At 38.1% G+C, this 23,980-nt stretch overlaps 1 protein-coding gene across 1 annotated transcript in view; it reads right to left on the minus strand.

Annotated features, from left to right (window-relative positions):
- Positions 1 to 2,007: 2,007 nt before the first annotated feature.
- The window catches only part of LOC108049833, a 30,597-nt gene continuing 8,624 nt past the window's right edge, over positions 2,008 to 23,980 (minus strand). Inside the window, exons 4-6 of the mRNA XM_017131164.1 lie at positions 16,322 to 16,522; positions 3,053 to 3,226; positions 2,008 to 2,981 (exon numbers count right to left, since the gene is read on the minus strand). Coding sequence (XP_016986653.1) covers positions 2,008 to 2,981; positions 3,053 to 3,226; positions 16,322 to 16,522 — 1,349 coding nt within the window. The remainder of the gene's footprint in view (positions 2,982 to 3,052; positions 3,227 to 16,321; positions 16,523 to 23,980) is intronic.

Raw genomic sequence — 23,980 nt, forward strand, 5'->3', positions numbered from 1 at the left:
TTTTATTTAGCCAGATTTCTATTTTCGCCAAAAACTCCGCCAAAGACTCTCTGGCAATAAATTCAATTCCTCTTTTCCTCTTTATATTTGTGTTAACCCCTTCAAAAGATTTGGGCAGGGGGTGAATTAATTTTCTTAAAAGCTTTTCTTGGCGGCGCTGATTATCCCAATCCCCACACTTTACCTCTCACCTCCTGTCTTTTTCTGCGGCCTCTCGATTTTTTCATACCCTTAAAGAGGGCTCAGAAAAAATTAGGGCAGTATTAGGGTGATTATATGCATTAGAATGTGGCAGGAAGTTCTTGCAGCTCGTTTTGAATGGATTTAAACCGTTAATTATTTTTAAAATTTATTAAAAATATGCTATCAATATATTTGGTATTCAAAACTCCCCCTACTTTTCAAAACATTTAGGAAATTCATGAAGTCAAACCCTAATTAAGCTAATATAAATATTAAGAGGAATAAAAACAATATTTAAACACAATGAAGTCGGCCGAAAGCTTTAGTAGCTAACCCCCGCTGTAACTTTAGTTTATAACTTTAAGCTTACAGTTTGAAAATAAATAAATAAATTTATAAATAAATTAATTCTTTAATTGAAATTTTTATTAACGAATCTTTGGCACACTACTCAAGTACCTTATGTACAAATCGGTGTTTTTTTGTGTCTGTCTGTGATTCAGTGTGTTTTTGTTCAATGTAATTTCTTAAATTTATTTTTAATAAATTTTAAAATATGTTATATTATTAATTCATTTCTTTTTTTTCATATTCTTATGTTTTCGTGTCTTGCAAAAAAAAATGGTATATTCTTAAACGTCTATGTTTAAAGTTTGCAATATTGATTAAGGAGGGGGAAATACAGAGCAATATATATACGTTCAATGTACACAGATCTCGTATATATTTGCATATATTATGTATGTGAGCCCCCACCTTTAACTATTTATATATATATATATATTTATTTGATTCTTAGGGCCATGCTAATTGATTTAAATTCGATATGTGAGCCACTTACATTAGGGTTGACCATAAAAAAAACACAAAAAATTACTTAATGCGAGTATTGCTTTTTGAATTTGGTATATGTCATTGGGTTGCTCAATTTCTTGTGGGATTTTAAATTGGGAATTCGAATATTACTGTCAAAACTTATACAAAATTGTATTCTTCTCAAATCTAAACTGTAAGAAAAACATTTTGGACTATAAAATAATAGAATAAAGTCATAGAAAAGCTTAAAAACACTTTTTTCTTTATAATAATGAATATATACTTAATATTAGTTTAATAATAACAGCTGAAGTAAATAAAAAAGCTCAGTAACAAAAGTTTGCAATATTGAAAACAATATTCTATACAATTATAAAATTATGAGAACTCTTTTTATGAAATCAGCACAGCTTTTTCTACTGAATTTGTAAGCGCTAATTAAGTTTATAATTTAAAAACTTATATAAAAATAAATAATAATAATGAAAAACTCAGTAAAATACATAATTATTTTTAAAATTAATTTGAGTTTAACTTGAAAGAATCCAATTATTAAAAAGGGCGCTACGGAAATCACAATGATTTTCAAATCATTTATAAAACTATTTATTTTGAATCTAGAAGTACGAAAATTTTGTGTTTTTATCGCTCCATACATTTAGACACCTTTATAAGAGACTTCTTACAAGAAATACATAAATTTTCAGTATTGATCTGTATAACTATGAGAGTGTTTAGTTGACTTGATGTGTTTCCCATGACACAAACTTTTAGACCTAACAAATTCAAGTAGCAATCCCCGCCAGCTGCGATATGGCGACTATTCACAACACCACAAGCTCGCTGCTGCCCTATTAATATTATTTCCTTTGTGTGGGGCAGCTAAGTGTCCCGCTCTGGATGCACCTCCTGCTCCTCCCGCTCCTCCTCCTCCCCGTGACCTGCACCGCCACCGCCCCCGTGACCTTGGGCCGCCAGACAAGTGCCGAGCAAGGCGGCCGCCAGCCGCTAGTAAGGACGCCAGACATCCGCCGATGGTTTTGGGGTTCGCGTCCTAATGGGTCCACCTGCACCACCACCACCACCACCACTTGACCCACTGGCCGATCGCGAGGTGGTGCTGACATCGTCCAGGTCGATGGTCTCCACTGGTGACGGGGATCTCCGAGTGGAACTGACCGGCGGCGAGGCATTCGGATTGGCATTCTCCGCATCCGGCGGATTGTGGGTGATCAAGGTCACACATCGCTTGATCAGATTCACGCCATCGTGATCGGGATTACTGCTCAGCGTGGGCACAGTGGGTGCCTCCTGATTCGGATTGATATTGGCTGCCGCGGCGGCCGCTGCGTTCCTCAGCCACGGGAGATCACTGTAGCTGCCATATAGCTGGGTATACAGCCACTGGCTGGATTGCGGCAACAGTGGACTTTGCAGGAAGAGTTGGGCGGCCAGGGCGGGATTGAAACTATGTCCGCCGCCGGGTGTGAAGTGATTGCCACCCGCTCCACCAAAGCCGCCAAATAATTCCGTTGGATTTTTGCCACTGCGTTGGATGAGGGCGGTGAAGGCGCCACCCGAACCGGGTGAACTTTCGCCCAGTGTACCCTGAATTCCGCCATTATTTAGACTCAATCCCACCGATTCCGATTCCTCTGCCTCCGCCTCTGCTTCCGCCTCCGCCTCCCCCTCCTCCTCGTCGTGGGTCAAAGGTGAACCGAGGCTTTTCCTCGGCGATCCCGTCACCGAAATGCTATCGCTCTCGAATCCCGCATCGATGTGGCTGCTGCTGTTGTTGTTGTTGTTGCTGTCGTGCTGCAAACTGGTCACCGGCGGCGGCGATGACGTCATCGGCGGCTGGACAAAGGCGCTCAACTGAGTACCGCTCGTGGTGGTGGTGGTGGGCGACCCCTCCGGACTGGTGGTGCTATGTGCCGCCCCCACGGTGGCCAACTGCTGCTGCTGATGCTGCTGTCCCTCCCCTGGAATAACACACACATTAATCACTGATCACTATATATACATATATGTAATGTGAGATCTCCGAACTAACCGCTCAATACGCGCAGACCGCTGGCCGTGGGAAAGGCCGCCGCCGCCGCCGCAGCATGGTGGCCGAAGAAGGGGGCGGCGGGGAAGGCGGCCGGACGCCCGCCCAAGGCCATGTGGGCACGCCAATCGGGGGCGTGCAGGTGGCTGTGCATCCCCACCAGATGGTGGGCAAAACCTGCAAGGATATCAAAATTACCAATCAATGGGTGTAGACAAATATAATACAAGAAAACAATGCCGATGTTGATATACTCTTGCATTTAAGTAGTAAAATAATCTATAAAACAACTATATTTCGATTTTTATGGGAATATGCTTAAAGGCTATGCAGCAATGCCGATAAATTAAATAATAATAAATTCGTTATACAATTTCCAATCCAATGGTATCCGCAGAAAAATAAATTTAAAAAAAAATGTTTTTTCCCAAAAAATCATATTATGTCCAAAATCTGGAAAAATCAGCACAAATTTCCGGTTTTTTGATCAAAACCTTGGGAAATAATAGTCGAATGTTGGAATGCCATACATCGTTGAATTCTTTATAAAATCTCCAATCGAATGGCATTCTCAGAAAACAGTCGTATTTTCCTCGAAATTATAACACAAAAATTCTTTCAAAATTTTGACGAAAATCCCCTACAAATGATTTTTATGGCCAAATAAGAAAATACCAAAATAATAATAATCAATGGTTCAAGTGTCCTATTTTTTTTTTTTCGTTATAAATTGATTGGCACTCAAAGCTAAAAATTGTAATTTTCGCCAAAAACCACTCCTTATGAAAAATGCGAAAATCCGGCCAGACAAAACTCATAAGCCCCCGAAAACAGTTAATTTCGGCCAAATCTCTCTTGGACACCAAGTGCAATGCCAAGACCAATAGCCAAAATCTCGCAGACCGAAAAAAAAGACACAGGAGCGGGAAAAACGAAGGCCAAGATGAGAGAAGGCAGGAGGGCCGAAAGCCTTGTCTCGACCACATATAGCCCACTGTGCAAGACCAAAAATGCTGCCGCACATTTCGGTTGCTGCAAAACAACATTGGCAAGGAACCACACCCCCCTGAAAGGATGTGCACCCCCCCTCTCCCACCAACCGACTCTGCAGTGGCGGCCATTGCTGCTTATGTACAGAGGCCACCTGCCCCAAGACAAACTCCTAAATAAATTCATTAAAATTATCCCCCAGCCAGTGGCGTCTCGCTCTCGCTCTCGCAATCGCTCCATCTCAGTCGGCTCCTTGCTTCTTGGCCATGTCCATGTGGCCGCTATCAAGTGGCAGCCCACAGTTGCGGGCATCCTGCAGGATCCCTCCTTCGCCTCCAGGAAATTGCAGGGGAAGGTGCAGGAGCAGCAGGAGCAGCACCAGAATAAGATGGCTGAAGGCGACGCCGACGGCAACAGAGCAAAAACAGGCCAAAAGGAGCCAGAGTTGGCACGCAGAGAAAATATCACGTATACGCCACATAAACATTATTATATTTTTATTTATTTTTAATACCGTCGTACCCAAAAATGATTTTTTATATATTTTTACTTTATATTTACCTAAGTATAAATTTTATTCTAAAAATAAATTTAATTAAAAAAAAAAATGGGCTGATCTCAAAATCAATTAAATTTAATTGAGTCCCAAAAGTTAATTAGCAAAGTAAAAATAATAAAATATAATTTTAATGATATCTTTTAAAAGCAATACTGCCATTTTTAGGAGTTAAGAACCTTAAAAAAAACAAATTATTAGTTAAAATGATATAAACAAAAGGGAAACAAATAAGTACTTTCTTAAGTTTCCTACTAAATGCTTGCTCTTCTGAATGTTTTCTGCCAGCGTACACTATTTTCTCTCAGTGCAACTGATGCCCAGGAGGCGAAGCTTAAGAAAACGCCAAGACGGAGCTGAGTAAGAGAGAGATATAGAGAGCAATGAGAAGAGAAAAGCGAATTCGAATTCTCCGGCGGGAAAGGCGATGGCAAAGGCAGACCGACCACAATACACTCACATCCTCGACACTCGCCCTCTCTCTTTCGTGCACCCAGCTAGCCGTCCCTTTCGATGGCGGACCGGCTGGTTTGTCTCCGTCTCGTTTTAACACACTTGAGGCCAAATACTTGGCCAAGTTTTGCCAAAGTTTGCAAACCAAAATTTCACCGAAAATGTGACACCAACGAACCAACCAAACGAACCACTGCAGCACCACCGCCCCACTTTCCCGCCCACATTTCCACCCGACTTTCCCACCCACCATCTCAAAAGGCATCTTGAGTCTTGAGACAGCTGCATTACTTGATTGGCATGGCTGCATGACATATCCATTTTCATTTTCCAACCCGCACCCGCTCACACATTTGCCCATATCTATATCTATGGCCCGCTATATATGAGTATATAGTCATTGATATCGGTACAATGCGGGTAAACTGGGTCAAACTGCGACAAATGGAAGTTGTCAACATCTCGACATTTCGCCCATGTCTAGCGTCTTTTTTGATGCAAAACTTTTGCTGCTCAGTCAAAACAAAGGCGGCAAAAATGACAATCGGTGGGTGTACACCTATATATGGCAATGGCACTCACTATATAGTAATGGATGTCACTGAGATGGCAACTTTCATTTGAGGACCGATTGTCTGCCAAAGAGCCTTTCAAACTTTCGCGCTGAGAGGGGCTTTCAAAGGCGATTTCATTATTAAATGTCTTTCGGTGCAGCTTCATTTTCAATTATAAGACTACAACGTTGCTTGAGAAAAGGAATAATTAAATTTGATATATAAAATTGAATATATAGAGCATTTGAATCTATGTTTTTTTAATTTACCCCACGCAATAATAAATTGGTAAGTCGATAAGTTTATTTTATGGCTTAAAAATATAGTCTTATTTCTTAAACATTTAATGCGTTATCATACATTCTAATATTTATTATGTATAAATAGCCAGATATAACTAATATTTATAAAATTCATAAAGATCCCTGCATGTTGAAAAGTTATTTATTTTTCTGTTACTTAATAAAATTAACGTTCTATAAATTTGGTAAACTCTTTTTTCATTTAATCATACAAATGGTTGTATCAATCAAGTAAAATATGGTATTAAAAAATCCTTTATTTATTAATAAGCAATAAATGTTTTCCCTTCCAGTAATTAGTAATTCTACTTTGTCTAATTACTATCCAGTTTTCTTTCTTTTATTTATTAATAAGCAATAAATGTTTTCCCTTATTAATTAGTAATTCTACTTTATCTAATTACTATCCAGTTTTTCCGCTTTTGTAAATCAACTACTTTTTGGAATGTATGTTTATATAATTTATGCTCTGGTGCTTTTTCAGCTGGGACACCATTTTATAGTTGTGCCACGCAAAATGGCAGTAGTTACAGTCCGCAGAAGTACGACGATCGTTGGTCTTGGGGGCCTTTCCCCACTTAACCCTATAGAGCCCCCTTATTTTTCCAACCCCTTCTATTTTTACACTCCTATTTTTTTTGTACTCCTTTCCCAACTTGACTTGTTTTTTTTTTCCTAACTTGTCCATTTTTCAACCATTTCCTTTAGGTCCTTGCACACATATAGAAATCGTTACCGCCCACGATTTCGAGTGCTACTTAAAGTTGGCGTCGACGTCGACTGCGACTGAGGCAGCGACGCCGGCATCGACTGCGACTGCGGCAGAGGCAAATGGCAGACCGTTGAGCAAATTGTGTTTTCCATATAATATAACATCACGTCGATTTTGGGTAACCCAAAACTATGTACATATGTATGCCACTGTCTGTGTCCAAAGCACACACACACACATACGATGTGATGGGGTTGGGGGGGGAGGTAGTGGGGAAAAGAGAGAGGGATAGTGTGCGAAAGAGAGAGCGAGAGAGAGAAAGGGAGACCCCATAACTGCAACCTAAATATGCGGTCCTGTAAGGAAACCCTATGTGCGATAAAGGGTTAGCCGCTTTTGGTGTCAGTTTTGGGTTTGCCATTCCTCGGCTTTTCCACCGCTTTCCCAGCGCTTTTCCTTACCACCTCCCCCCCTTTCCCTTCTTTTTTTTTTTTTTTTTTTTGAGTTCTTGCTTTTCCCTCACGTAACGGTATTCGTCGATGGCTGGTCTGTGTGAGTGTATTCCCATTTGGGACACTCTCATAGTCGCCTCCCACTCGCACCGCCCCCTCCCCCGCCCCCGCTCCTCTCGTCAAGGACTCTCCCAGGACCCTCCCCCTGTACATGAGTGGGTCTCTCCGTGTGTGTGTGTGTGTGTGTGCACCTCGTGGTGTAGTGTGTGTAAGAGCATAACGCGGTGCCATTGGTGCGCCGCAAAAAGCTTTCATGAGTCCAGCGTCCTACGCTTCGGCTTTCTTTTTCCTCCGCTCCGCTTTCTTTTCTTCTAGACTTTCTTCCACTTCTTTTTTTGCCATTTTTGGGTACCGCAATGTGGGGAGATTCTGGTTGGTTGGCATGGGTTAAGAGATGGTGAGTAGAGGGGGCTGAAGAATGGGCAGTGCCAGTGTGAGACGGGCACACAGGGCGTATGCTTGTTGCCGCCATGGAAACTTTGGCCAAAAAGACGCTCGATTGTTGGTCAAGAAACCAAACAAAAAATTTTAAAGAGAATGATGAGGATTATAATATAAATTTAACATATACCTGCTAAAATATATTTAAATATATATACTCAAGAGACAAATTAATAAATATATATTTTTTGCTTTTGTTAATAATAATTTTTTATAACCTTTAGGTTGAAGCAAAATAAATTAACGTTTGAAGAATATATTTTTAAGTAAGTCATAAAATAATAATCAACCTGATCAAAACAAAAAACATAGGAAAGTAAATAAGTAGATTAGGGCGGAATTTTGTTAAATGCAAAATTTAAATAAATAGCTTGTTAATGACATTTTAAGAAACCTGAAGGTTCAAATGTATGTTCATTTCGTTCGAGAAATAATATAAACTGATATCTTTTAGATTCTTTTTTATCCCTAATTTATTTTGATAATTTATAATGTATTTTAATATTTAATACGATTATACCCACAATATTAAACCGTTTTTAGAATTAATCTTTGTTATATTAATACGACTTACAATTAATTTTAACAAATCATCCTTTATAAATAATTATAAACTAATTTTAACTAAATTTAAATTCGAATTGTTTAAGCCAAATAGGTTTAAATACACAAAAGATTTAAAGTCGTTAAATTGCAAACCAATAATTTAATTTCAAATTGCAATTAATAAGTAGTTCTATGATTTCCTAGGATTAGTCAAAATTCCTTAAGTATTTTCGCAAGAAGATTTTCCGCTTACATTGACTTGCCGTCGGCGAATGCGCTAAAATTTCTATGCCACCGACGGCATTTGCGATTCCGCCGCCGTGGCAGGAAAATCCACCCACTCCCGGAAAAGCCGCCCAGCCACCCACAATGAAAACGAAAGGCGACAGTGCGCCCGAAGAGCAGCAAAGAAAATGCTGCTGCTGCTATTGCTGCCTCTAAAAAAAAAACAAAAAAAGGAAAAAAACTCAGCGGCGCGCAACAATTTCTCACCACAAGACGTTGCCTTGGAAAAACAGGAATGGGAAAAAAGAAAAGCCAGCCGGTTTCCTAACTCACCACAAAATAAGGGGGTGGCGGGTGGTTTTTTGTGGGTGGAACAGGGGGTGGCGGGATGCTACTGTTTTGAGCGCCACCCCGCCGCCCCCCAAACCGATTTTCCCACTTTGAGCCCGGCCGACGAATCAGGGGAAATCGCCCAAGTATATGGCCCGCATTTTCACTCAGATCCGCACGAGTTTCACTCAAATTTCCGAGAGCAGAAAACTCGACGTCTGCGCATCAGCAGCCGAAATACGCACACAAACGCAAAAGGAAACGCGACGCCGACAGCAGTCGGAAAATAAAGAAAGGAAATTCTGTTGCTGTTTTCCGTTCAGCGCAGACATCGCGGCGGCTGCTGTGTTTTTGCCGCTGGCTTTCGTTACTTTCTAGTGCCTATTTTTTTAATAAATTACTATTAACAATGTAATAGTTAATGATGAGATGAAGAAAATTAATTGATAATTCAATTTCTAATTAGTCTATAATTTTTTTTTAATATCAATTCTGTGGTTTTTATTTATTATTGTGATATTTGCTGTTAAGATTGTAGTAATTAATACATATTTTAAATGGAATAGTAGTTTATTAAATTGGACCTTATATTTATGGTTTAGCAGTTATGTCAGAACTCGAAATTGATCTTTCAATATTAGTGGTTAATTATTTCAGACATTAACAAATATACAAAAGAAACTAGGGATTTCGATTTACTTCAAAATGTTTTAATTTTTTAATAGCCAAAACTTATTATTATAAAAATAAGAAGAAAATTAATTACTGGCTCTAAAATAAGCTAAGGATGAAAATAGTTGAAAAATTGAGAAATATATTTTTGAAAAATTCAAAAGACAGAACTAAATAAAAATTGGTAATCTAGATACCATTTAAAAAAAATATATAAAATCAGATCGTAGTCCATTACTTGAAGTTAAAGGTGTAGTTCTTTTGAATTTTTATTTGCCAATAGCTGTAACTATTACTGTGTCAGAAGCTTAATAACAACATTTGGAAATAAGTTTCAAGTACAATGTTTAACACAATTTTTAAAGATAATAAACATACCCTTCTAAAACAAGAATTAAGTAATGCTTGTCGGACCTTTTTGACAAATTTATAACATAATAAATGTTGTAATAAGCTACATGTAAGATTTTCTAAGCTGATACATTTTAAATTATGATTTTTAATCAACTTAATATTGTATATTAAGCATTTTTAAAATACTATTATTATGAATATTCAGCATATTAATATAACCAATCCATAAAAGATGATATATCAAATTTGAAAAGGCAAGGGGCTGTGTGACTAAATAATAGCGCAATTTAGCAATATGTTTCAGGGGTGATCCCCTGCCCCGACAACCTTTTCTGCTCGGCCACCTGGCAACCCTGGCAGACAAATAAAAAAGCGAACAATTTTCTTCGACTCGGCTGGGAAAAAAACAAATGCGGGAGCAAGTTAATAAAGACCTCCCAACTAGGCAGCTGTTGCCAATCACTTATCGGCGGCATTCGCCACAGGTGAAAGGTCGTCGCGCCCCCGCTCTCCACCACCCGCCGCCCACTGCCCCCCTCCCACCTCAATTTCAGCCAAAGTGTCTGTCATATCAGTATTTACATGTATTTGTTGTAGATTTGCAAATTGTTTTGGCAAATTTGTTGCTATTTTGTAAGCTCCTGACAGGGATCCCTGGTAACGGAATCTGCCACCCCACTCCCACTCCCACTCCCACTGAAAAACACCATGCCACCCCTCACCCCACACCCCCCACACACGCACAATACGCACAAATTCACCGTTACACAAGTGTTGTCAACACATGCGTTCAATAAGTGAGACATGGGTAAGGTGGTGTGGGTGTGCTGCTTTGGCATGCCAGTCTCACACACACTGAGCCACACCATCGCACACAGAGAGAAAATATTGGAAATTATTTTCTGATTACGATTTTTTATTATTATTATTTATTTAACTTGTTTTTTTAAAGTTCTTACTGTAAACTTAAACGATTTTAGATTAAATTATATAATTTAAATGAATTATTATCAATTATTATCAAAAATATAACTTAAAAATAAAGTTACTTAATGTTTTTTGCTTGTAATATAAATCACACTTGACTGTTTTAAATGGCTTATGACCCAAACTAAAGATGCTCATAACTTTTCGGGCGATTTCAAAAAATAAAATTATATATAATTTTTAAATTTGTTATAAGGAGTAACAACATCAACAATTAATTAGTTTGAATGCAAATCGATTGCGAATTTCATTACAAATTTATTTATGAAAATGAGATGGATTTTTTGGTCAAAATACCCATATTTTACAATCGAATTTAAGTTGACATTTTCAGATGGCGATAAAAAACACCGAATGAGGTATTTTCTCGCAGTGCACACACACACACACACATGTGCAACTCAAGGCCAAGGCGTAAACAGGCCGCAAGTTAAGGCAAAAACAAAAAAAGTAGAATACTTGTCAGGGAGATGAAGGAAAAAATGTTTTTTCCTCGGCATTTCGGCAAACATATTTTCGCAAATGTTATAAATAATTTTAAACGCACACCTTGTTGAAGCCCCCCTAAAAATGTGCCATTTCGCAGCTACCCTCCGTTTTTTTTTTTTTTTTTTTTTTTGGCACAGGCCACGACCCTTGGCGTATTAGTGTCGCATTGACACGTAAATTGACATGAAATTGAATCAATGCTGTAATATGTCCTTGGGGGGAGCAGCCCAAAAAAGGGGGCGGAGCGACTCCTTTGGACTCCCACAAGGACAATGACTTTAAAATATCTCCCTCTGTATATATGTGTTTAGCTCTTGTCTGGCAAATTGAGCTGTAGGCCTCGCCTTAACCCCCAACTGCCGGTGACTGTGCAAATTTTGTGCGTCTGTCTGCATGTTTGATTATATGTACTAAATCATCTCATTCTTTCCCTTTTTTTTTTGCATTTTTTATTTATTTTTGGCAAGGGTGATGCCAAGTTTATTAACTTGTTTAAAGGCAGCGGCGTTTAACCCTTTAGAGGGCTTGGCGAAATCCACCCCCGGGTTTGAAGGAATGGGAGTGTTGAAAGGGCAAGAACATGAAAGAATATGTTACAAAGAGGGGGGTTTTGAAGTTTAAGGGCAAGTGAAGGGTTAAGCATTGCAGAAGTCAACAGTAGTGCCAAATTATCTTCGATAAATTAAAAGTTGAACATAATATTAGTCAAATTATTTTAACAAATAATTATGTTAACAAATATAATTAACATTGTTTTTAAGACAAAATAAAAAAGAAATATGTTTTTCTTTTAAATTTTGTATTACAATTTATCCAAAAACATCAACTAAGCTAAATAAGCCATTAAAAGTTCTGATGAGCAATATAAAATAAGAAAGTTAATTGTATGGTTTGTTAGACAATGGAAATTTCTTGTAGAACTGCGTTTTCAAAGCCACCCAATTAAAGTGAGCTCATTGATTTGATCTCCTCTCGATTGGCATGCACTCTGTGGACCAAAACCTCAACAGAAAAAGCGTAAACCCTCATCCTGGATAACCAGGATAACCATGTGTGTGTACTTAAATGCGTATATATATTTGCATTCGAGGGTGGAGTCAGCACACTTTGATCTTTGCCTTTGCCTTTGCATTTGCCTTTGACGGCGGACCGGCCAAAAAAGGGGTTTTAAATAAATAATCTTAAATAGGGAAAAAATCATGTGCTCGTATGTCGGGCATTGTCTTGCGATGCTCCGTGGAAATTAATTCGAGTAGAAAATTCATTTACAACATTAGCGCGTCGCCGCCTCTTTTTTTTCCTTATTTTGCTCTTTCTTTCGGGGTTTTTATGACATAAATTACATCAAGCGCAAAATTTTAATATAATTTTCACTAAAACGCGAAACTTTTTTAGTTGCACGCCTTGCTCATCAAAGGAGCAAGAGGCGGAGGGGGGAGGGGGGAACAAGGCGTGTGTGAAACAGGATATCCGCTGCGGAAGCTACAAATTTTCCACTTTTCCACACACACACACACACACTAGCATCCAAAGGATGTGAGGAAATGCAGGAGAGGGGCAACACTTCGGAGGAAAATATACAGAGAAAAATCATTTTAATATTTCTGTTGTTCCACATTGTAATAATAGTTTTATCATGCCAATAAATAATATATTGGGATCCTTAGAAATATGATTTTAATTGTTGATTATTGTTTTTGGTATAACCATGTTAATTACATAATGACTATCAATTCTTTTTTATATCTACTATATGATTTATACAACTTTATTTTTGAATAACATTTTTATAAGACAAACTTAACGCAATGATAATACAAACTTATAACATTGCCCGATTAGAATGACACTTTGAAGTACATTTTTCTTTCAGTGTGCCGAGGACCCTGTAGAAACTTGTCGCTAATGTGCTTCTGCTTACAACGCCATTTTATATTTATTTCGTTACATCGTCTCCGGGCGGAAAGGACTCTCCACTATATATTTTATACCGTACTGCTCAACTACTCTCGCACATATTTGCCGAGTCCTTTTAATCATTTGGCAAACTTTCCCTGACACGCAGCCCGAGATCCCGTTAAAGGAGTCAACTACGTTTTTCGTATGCCAAAAAACTACTCACCAACACTCACACACACACTCACACACACTAACGCATGTGCCGACGCAAAGTCCTTTTAGTTTTTAATGTAATTTTGAGACTTTTTCAGCTGCTGTGTCACTTTGCACACAAAAAGGGGAGTATGGTGGACCCACGGAATTCTCCTCCAAATTCCCCCAGGGTCACAAGTTATTTCTTTAAGTGATTTGCCAGGACATGGGTAATAGTTTAGCAAAAAGTTTTGGATAACAACAACTTTAACAACAAGTTAATGATATCTTTCTTAAGTATACTTTAATTATAGCATGCATCCATTTCAAATAGAAAAAATATAGTAAATAAATAATAAAAAAAGAAATAAAAAATAATAAATTGTTTTTACTGTTTGGAGTTTATTTATTATGGAGTACAACAATTTGTTTGTCATTTAAAACACATTCCTTAGATTTTAAATACTTTTTCATAGCAATTGACTTCAATAGACTTTCTCAAAAATATCCCTTAAAATCATTTAAATCCCTTTCCCGAAGACTCATTTTTGATAAGTATCTCAGACAAAAATGTCAAGTAATTTTTGCCTGATTGTGAACTCAATCAATGATACAGTGCCCAAAACAAGTGGTTCGTAAGCCTTTTAGCCAAAGCGAATCAAATTGAATGGAATCGAACTGAACTGAACTAAACTGAGCTGAACCACCCGAAGGCCTCATAAATTTCATAGCGAAATTGTTAAATTTTAATAAAATCAAAGCGTATCAAAAGCGATTTGTTCACCAGGCGACGACTGTTTCTCGTTTTTTTTTTTTGTTTTTTGATTTCCGGGGCACAGGATACGGATACCCACCCCACCAGGACAATCGTCCTTGCCATCGTTATCCTTGTTCGCAGCCTGGTTATATCGCGTGTTTATTGTTGCAACAGTCGCGCGGGTCTCTTTAAAATAATTCAAGACTTAAGGGTTGGGTTTCGGATTCGGATTCAGATTCGGATTTTCGGGCTTCTGTTGAACAGAACAACACAGCATACAACCCCCGCGATGCGCATTTCCAAGTCGCTTTTCGTGACTCGTTAAAGGATTAAAATCATTTTAATGGATTTTTCAAGCTGTTGTTTTGTTGTATAATTGTCGCCTCCATTGTGTCTCGCTCTGTTTTCATAAATAGGGCACACATTCAGTTGGCAACAGGGTGGCATTGACAGGCACCCATCGTCCTTCGTCCTCCGTCCTTTTGCCCGCCTCATTTGTCATCATCTTTATGCTAATGGCTTGAGGTGTTAATGAAGCGGCTTTCTCTGGGTCTTTGGGCAAACTTTTGCAGCGAAACTGAATGGGAATGGTGGCCCAAAAGGCCATAAGAACGCCTTACCAAAGGATAATTTAATTGGAAATTTGTATTTATTTTGCATTCCCCAGAAAGTAACACATGCAGATTTTTGTATATTTTATCCACAACGAATTATTTAAAAATAAAACCGGTTTCGATAAAAATACGTTGTTCGATCATTTAAATTCATTTATTTAAAATTTGCGTAAAGTTAATATTGCAATAGTTCAGGTTAAGTTTATTTATTTTAAATTCTCTTTTTTTCTGGATTGAAGAAATATTACAAAAAAGGGTTTGGTTATTTCAAGGAGCATCAAATGGAAATATTAAATTAAATAAACCTCAGAATATCACCATTCAGCTAGATAACCAAGTCAGCCACAACAGAAAAAAGCTCTTTATCTATACCTGACTTCCCCAGCCCCTAAAAACCATAAAACTGCTCACTTTTGGTAAATGTAATTTTTTTTAGACATAACCCTTAACCCCAGAATCCATAAAAAGCGCAAGTCAGCTCATTAAGGACTAAGCCAACTCAATTGGCGATGAGCCCAAAAAAGAAGCTCGCGGCCATCGTGGGAAATGGAAACCCCCGAAAGGGTTCTTATCATAATGACGGGGTATATCGCCGACCTATCGGGTTATAGGCAAAGATCTCTAATTAACCCATTAGCCAATCCCCGCCTGATTTTCCGGCTTTTGTTGGCCCAAAGCCGCGGGCATCGGGATTTCGGCTTCGGTTCGTTTAACCCCTGGATAAAAGGTATATTTATTTACAGCTAATTTCGCGTATGGCCCGCGGCCAAAATAGACAGGCAATAAGCTCACCTGGCCTTAACCCCCCACCGCCCCCTGTCCCCTGTCCCATGCCCACCCGCATTAACCCCCGACTGCCCGACTGACATTGATACGTGTGGTTCGGTGTCTAACGAGCGACAAGCCCTTGAGGCCATTTCCCAAAAGCCGCTTAGTTCCCAGTTTAGCTCCGCTCAACTCACTCAACTGACACTGCTAAAAATGCCTATCAAAAGAATTAGGTGATAATGTGCTTTAAATCTTAGTCAATTGTATTTAACAATCCAATTTTTAAAGGAAATATCAAACGAATTAAGTGATAATGTGCTTTAAATCTTAGTCAAATTTTTTTTAACAATCCACTTTTTTAAGGAAATACTTTTAGACTTGAAAACCTAAACAAAAAGTGGATCTAACTATTTTTTATGTATTTAAATTTGACTTCATAAAATGTATATTACAAAATTTGTAATCTCAAATACTTAAGTATTAGATCAACTTTTTGTTTTGATTTTCAAGTCTAAAATTATTTCCCTAATGAAGTGGATGGTTAACTCTTTTAAACTTTTTAACGATAAAAAACAATACAATCATTTTAAAATTAGAGTTTCTGACTTTGAAGAGTTTATTTAAATTGAAATTCTTGTTATTTATTGTTTCAAATTTAGCTAAAATTCCTTCAAAGCAAAACAATTTTTTTTTTCAATAAAAACCAATACAATGAAAGTATTTTGATAACACTTTTGCTAGGAAAATAATGTTTAATACAGCAAATAGTTTGAAAGTACAGATATAGTTAAACCCAAAATTATAATACTGATTTCATACGTTTGGCTTAACTTATTTTTACCAGTGCCATGGCATTGATGTTATCGCTTAAGCCTTCAGTTTCCCCCGGAAGGCAGCGTACTCCAACTGATTCGCTTACCTGGCAACTTGAAGGGCAATCCGGCCATAAGTGGATCCGGTCCAAAACGTTGTGGCCCGAAGGCGAACGGATGGAATCCCTGGTGTCGCACCTTGGATCGCGGTTCCCTTGGCCCATCGACGGTCACCTTGATGGCCTTCGTGTAGGTGGCTGTCTGGATGGGATTCGTCGAGATGACAATTGTCAGGGTGAAACTCTTGCCTGAAAAATAAAATGATTTTAAATAATACTCAAATATTTTATAGCTATTAATAAGTAATCACTAAACTACATTAAATAAATTGTAAGACTTAAACTATTTTTAAAGTTATTTATATATTTAAATTAAGAGAGACAACAGCACTTTAGGAAAGGGTTTTTTCATTTATTTATTTTTTTTTTTTTATAATTTTAAAATTTTGTTTGTTCTTAAGTCATTTACAAAATTAAATAACAATTTTAAAATGCTCTTCATTAGCCTTTTTCTTACTAAATACTTTTTGAAATCGCCAAGGAACAAGTTGAATCCCATTTCAAATATTTAATGTTAATATTTGGGGACCATTCCAATGGAATCACTCCCACTCTTTTTCGCACTCCCACGGCAGCTGCAAATTATGCTGCGAATTTATAGATTTTCTATGACCCTATGGGTTGCCATGGCCAAATAGGAATGGGATTTTGCACTTGCACATCGAAATTAAAGTGCAGAATTTCGAATGGGAATGGGAAAAGCGGGCAACGGTAACGTTTTTCGCGAAAATTAACCCCCGACGGAGTTGTGAAAGCTTCATAAAAACACACAGCAGCATCCAGACATGCAGATTTGCCGAGAGCGCATAAATGAATGAATGAATGCATGAGCGGGGGATGCCGGTAATCGGGGATTTCAGGGGCTATTTCAGGGGTGAATCGGTTTGGCAACTATATGCACTTCCTTTGCAGCCAATGCAATATTAAGTAGCATGCGGCGACTTTGACATGCCAACTATTGTGGCGGTGTCTGGTCCGAGTCCCACATTCTATATCCCATATCCCATATCCCAGATCGCGAATCCCATATCCCGAATCCCATGCCCTTCTTAACCCTCTACAGCCCGACAAAAAGCCACCCCTTAAACGGTGCGCTGCATATTTGAAATATCCATAAAGTGAAACTCCCAGACGCGCGAATATAAAATTCATTTGCCAAACATTTTGAATGCCAAAATGCTTGAGTTAATCAACAAAAGGTGTAAAACTCAGAGGGGGATTTCTAAGTTTTTAAAAGGGGGGTTTTGCCATAAGATCTTTCAGACTAAAACTTTGTGAGAATTTGGTTTTTTTATAAGAAAGAAATCCTATTTAATAGAAAAGAAAGAAAACAAGCAATGCAACTATTTAAGAACTTAAAATAATACATATTTAATAACCTATTCCCTTGAAAAATGTTAGAAATACTATTTTAACATTTATACACACAAAATTTAGCAATAAGACTTTATGATCTGCTAACGAAAAGTGTGTGTAACTTGTGTATGTAAATTTGGCCTGGTCATATGCCCTCATAATCCATTTAAATACCCCCAACCCAGCATATAATTCCGAGTCATTTGCAGCTTTCTGGTCTACGCCCAAATAAGAACACATAAAAAACAAACAAACTTCTTAGATTAATATTAAATTAAACGAAGCATGCAAAAAACGCAAGAAGGCGGTAATCATTAAGACAAAGGGCAGCAAACAAACTGACGATGTCTGAATTTTCCTTAGCCGTAACGGCTGCAATGGAAAAGTAAAGAAGTGGAAGAGGAAGAGGAAAAGTGGGGGAAAACCCCAGAAACCCACGCAAGAAAACAAATGAACATAAACACAGGCGAAACGAACCAAGAAACCCAACAAAATGAAATGAAACTTTTTTAATTATGCGCCCTCAGTAACAGCAGAGCAGAGCAACAAGCTGGAAAAGCGTGGGGGGGGGGAGTGGGCGGTCTGGGGGTGGTGATACTGGGGTGAATCTGGGATGAGGAGGTTTTCACAAGTCAACAAGAAGGAGTAACCAGAGAAGGCTCGCAAAGTGGCTAAAGACAAAAGACTTTAGCGTCGTCTATTTTTGTTTTCCTTTTTTTTTTTTTTTTGTCTCTACTCGCTTTTGTGTTTTGCCAAATGAGCAAAAATTGCAAATAAATCTGGAGCTGTTAGCCATTTTGCACCCGCCCCCATCTCCATTTTTGGGCGTGGCATCCACAACAACGGCGACAAAGAACTTTTGCCTGCTAATAAGATGAAAAACCATTAAAAGTCGACACAAGTCGCGTCCATTGCAAGTGGAAATTCTGGTGGGAGGGGGTGTGGAAAATTATGGGTGGAAGGGTGGTGAAAGGGGGGCTTGGAGTGGAAAAGCCAGTGGGTGACACTGTGTGTGTGTGCCGGGTTAAAATGTTGTCATTTTCGCAACAAAGCAGAAATTATCACCACTTTGCAAAAGGCGACGACAGCGACGACGGAAAAGGAGTTGGAAAATGCGGAAAAAGGGCTGGGAAAATAGGAATGGGAGGGGGAGGGCATGGGGGGAGCTGCTCGGTGGCGATGTGGACAAAGTCTGCACCCTTTTAACCAGGGCCCAACGGCGACATATGTATGGGCTTGGGGGACACAGTGGACACAATAAAACTTGAATTGAAAAGCCAACACTAATATTTGATTTTAAAACTTGAGTTATTTAAATTTCATAATGAAAAATGTTCTATAGATTGCAATTCGTTTTTATTTTAATATTTTATTATAACAAATTAAATTTACCAGTAAAATCTATACTTTGTATAACACTCTTTTAAGCAAAGAATATTTTATTAATCGCCGCAATGAATATCTGTACAAATTACAATTAAACGCAACATATTTTTATAATACTTTATAATACAAAAAGTATTATTCCACAGTGGCTCATTTATGTGAACGCGAGTGTGCGTGTGTTCCGGGCGCTAAGTGATTTTAAAACAAAGTTTTTGAAACGTTTAACCTTACACAACAAAAATGTTTCATTTGCTGGCAGGGCAGAAGCCAAAGCCTTTGCCTGCATTTTAACTTTCGATGCTGATAATGAAGGCAGGACCACCTCCCCAAAAAAAGGGGGCGGCAAAGGATGGTGGGTGGTGGGTGGTGGGTGGGCAGGACGGCAAGGACAAGGACACCGACAAGGGTTCGTATGCTTAGGCAATTTAATGGCTGCTCCTGCTGGCTGCCTTTTGCCTTGTGCTGTGTTAATGTCGTTAGTAGCATGGCGCCATAATTATAATTTGACATAAGACAAGAAGTCTGAGGTTGACAACAAAATGACATTTTAAATACAGCAGGATGCGAAACAACCCCGAGGGAACCCTTCCCCCTCAAGAACTCAAAGGACACGCCCAACCCAAAAACGGCGAGTGCTCGTATTTAGACACTTAACAGATCATAATTTCAACACTTTGCCTAATGCCAGTGAATTTGCTTAATGGCCGGGCTTCATTGAGGATTTCCAGTGGATCAAATATCGGCCCCTTCCTCTACTTTCTCTACTACACACACACACACACGCTTATAACTTTTCCGTAAGCCTCAGAAAAATACATCTTGGCATTCCATTTTTGTTACAGCATCTCCTGTCCAGTCGAAAGTCTCTCTTTTTCTCAGCACTTTATTTGCATAAACCCCACTTTCGACTCCCCAAAGGATATACTAGGATAGCTCCTTGCAGCCATAAATATTCATATGTTTATTTTATAGCAAAAAGACAAAACGTGGAGCCGGCTTCCCTTTTCTTTTGACTTGGCCAAGTTAAGACTGCTTCCAGACACTTTGTTGTTTGTTGATGTTGCCACTGTCACTTGGTTTTAAAGCTGCCAAAATGCTTAAATTTTTACCCATCGTCTTTTGATTTAGCTTTGAAAGATTGCAATTCAATTTTTAAATCTTTAATATATATTTATTGAGTCATTTCGTAAAAATTTCATAGTTTTGAAAGTTGTCACAAAACCGCACTTCCTATATCATTTATAGTTAAATTATCTAATAAGTTTCAATATTATATATATTTTATATATTTTATGACCAACATTTATGTGAGATATTTAAAATATTACGATGAATTGTAGAAATTTGATCTTCACTTCCTAATAGTTCCTAAGTTTACTAATCGGTTGGCGATTTCAATTCTCTATCAATTTCTTATAGCTGTTGAAGAAACTTAAAAAAATATGTGTATTGACTAATCGTTACTGATACAGCTTCCTTTCTTTTTATATTTTTTATATCATTAAAATGTATTGTTGATATTCTTCATTTTTGATAAGAATATTTTATTGTTCCTCTTGCCTTTCTATCTTTATTATGTTTATTACCGACTATTGTCTTTTTGGCTTTATCCACTTTCCCCGAGGCAGTTTTTCATCTGCGGGGAGGCCTTTTTAAAAAAAATAATGAGAGTGAGACGCGATTCAGTTTCACTCGGTTTCAGTTTAATAATCATAAATTGTAACCCTTTTCTGGCGCTACTTCTTGACTGTGTTGACATCCGTTTTTCCATGTTGCCCGAAGGCGATGGTGGATTGCTGGATTTTTGGATTTATGTTACATGGCCGCCGGGCGAAATGGCGATGGAAAAACTTTCTCACATGCCAAAGAAGGAAATTAAATTTCCAGCCAAGTCAGAAATTATATTGGCAATAAATGAAGACGCAGCCCGGAGACGAGGAAAACGAGACAGAGCCCCACAGACGCTGCCTGCAATTACGACTTTCCATTGGCGGGGTTGGTTGTTCGGTTGTTCAGTTGTTCGGTTGACGAAACGCCGGGGTCTTGAGATATATACGCAGGGCTGCCAAACAGGAAGCCGGAATCGACGTTTATTAAAACGGAAACTCGAGACAACTGTGCGGCGGCACCGTCAACATCAGCAGGAAAATCTTGAAAAAAAAAATTATATAAAAAAAAAGGAAAAAAGAAAAGTGGAAAATCTAAGGGCAAAGGCGGAAAGAAAATAAACGCGACAAAGACGATGGCGACAAGGACATAATTCTGTCCTTGGGGCTAGCTGATAAGCCACCCCCACCGACGAAGCACGACCACCCACTACCACCCACTACCACCCACCAACCACCCACCAGCCACCCATCGACCGCCCACACAAAGGACGGCCGCTAAATTGCAATTTTCAAGATTTAAGCGTGAACAATAAATGTCACATAATCTGTAAGTAGCCAAATAAAGGGACACTCTCCGCCCCGAGTGGCTAAGCTATTTAATTTAATTTATCGCATTTTAAACATCCAGCAAAACAATAAAGCCGGCGACCAAACGAACAGCAAAAAATGGTAAAAATAATATGTATATAAAGCGAATTTATTGATTGCGGTCGGCGAGGGAAATTCGAGGGGCATGACTTATAAATATACTTTGGGACACAATTTGTAGGAGTGTCCTGTGATAAGGCCGTAAAGAATAAATTAAAAGCAATAGACATTAGGTTAAGATACAAAAAAAAAGGTCAGGGGAATTGTTTATACTTTGGTTTGTTTGAGGGTTTTATTGACACACAAATTATAGGGAATATTTTAATGCAAACGGCTTACTATTAAATAAATAAAGCCAGTGTGGATCAATTATTCATTACTATAGCTCAACACATTTATTCTTATCACATATTAATTTAAAGTTAAAAATTATTAGAATAAGAATTAAATTTATAATGTTATATAAGTTAAAACTTAATTACATATTTAGACATATCAAAAAGTTTAAATCGATTCCCACTAAATATAGTTAGTTTTCTTTGCAATTAAATATATTAAGTAATCAAAGAAATTTGTGTATATTATACAAAACAAAGTTTTGATATCCAAAAAAGCTCTATTTGGTCTTTAATTATTCAGCAATAAATTAAAAAAATTGTATATCAGGAAATGAAATATTTTCCAGCTCGTTTCTCTGAAACTAAACCGAATTTAACAATTAAGAACCCATGGAAGTGTCAACAAATCTTGAGGGCCAGTTGGTGTTTTCGGCAACTCCTTCTGCTGATTCTCAGGACATGATGCGGGCAGGAAAATCCTGTGACACATTTCATTATACAAATATCAATTAAGCACACGGCAAACACAAAATGACGAGTGTGTGTGCGTGCGGCAACGCCAACCGGAAGTTAGCAACCCCATGGAACTCGTATAGCGGAAGGGAGGGGGAGGGGGGAGGGGGGTCGAAAAAACCTGTCATAAGGGCGGCTGCTTAATGAAAATTAAAAATTCAACATCAAACGCAAGGAAAATGTAAGGCAACAACAACCCCCACGGTCGAAGAAGTGTTAATGTGCCATCTGATTTATTTATGTAAAATTCGGAGAGGCTCGCATGTGTGTGTGTGTATGTGTGTGTGTGCGTGTGTGGATTGCTTGAATATTGTGAGAATTCGTGACTTCAATTAAATTCCATTCGATACTCAAGGAATTTCCGACCGATGATGCGCAAGTAATTTCCGAAATTGGATACTGTGTGCCACCAGCAAACAGGCAAATACGAATGCAAACAAACACAAGTCTGTCTCTGTCTCAGTATATGTATCTGTATCTGTATAACCGACTGTATCTGTGTGTGTTTGTGTGTGTGTGCATTTGTATTAAATCAAATTTTAATTGCGCATACTTGTCCCTCGGCAAATATTTGCAAACTCTCGCTCGCCACCGCCTTTGACTGGAACTCCGGTCTCATCCGCCAGCGAAACTGGCCAAAATGCTTTAGCGACAAGGAATTTAAGGCCAACACACACGCAAACACCCGCTCACACACACACACACACACACACATACCCACTCTGTTCAAACAAACATTATGAGCCAAGAGGCAAACAAACAAACCAACGGCAAAGAAAATTCAACTTGTTTATTTACCCACCAAAAAAAGCTAAGCCTTGAAAAAAGAAAAGAGAAAAAGTCATATAGATAATACTAAATGAAATATTTAAATAAATTGGCTAGCAAATTGTTTATTATAGAATATATAGAAATAAAGGGAGTTCTTTAAAAATATACCTTCAGAAATCGATATTTAGTTTTAACAAAGATACATATTTAAGGGCCTGTCAACTTAATTAAAATTAATTAATCCCTTTGTAAATTATAAAATATATATTTCTTTAATGCTTTAATATTATTTTTTCTTAATATTATTTTTTAAACACGAATCTTATCATATTTTTGAATCAATTTCTGGTACTTTTATTTGAATTTGAGCTTTAATGTTTAGTTTGTGTTATTGTTTGTATTTCATATATTTTAAATTAACATTCATTTAATCAATTTCTATCCAAACTAAAATTTGTATATTAAGATGTATCACTTTTTAAATTATAAGAAAGTCCTGACTTGAGACTTATACTTCGAGCACTGAGTAAAAGCGCTAACTGGAATTTAAGATGCCCCAAAATGTGCTGGATGGCAGGTTAATAGGGGTAGCCAAGGTTGAAATTCATTCAACTATAATTCCCCTAACGATGCCGCCTGTCGACTGAAAGAATCTTTGCCAAAGTCTATATAAACACCCGGCGAGCGAGGTCATTGGGTGGCCGGGGGGGTTGGGGGGTTGGGACTTCTTGGGGTGGCTTTGGGTGTCTACGACTAATGCCTAAATAAGTAGAAACTGCCACTGCCCCGCCCCCAACAAAAAAAAA

The sequence above is a fragment of the Drosophila rhopaloa genome, unplaced genomic scaffold (genome assembly GCF_018152115.1).
Source record: "Drosophila rhopaloa isolate 14029-0021.01 unplaced genomic scaffold, ASM1815211v1 contig_3, whole genome shotgun sequence".
NCBI classification, from domain to species: domain Eukaryota; kingdom Metazoa; phylum Arthropoda; class Insecta; order Diptera; family Drosophilidae; genus Drosophila; species Drosophila rhopaloa.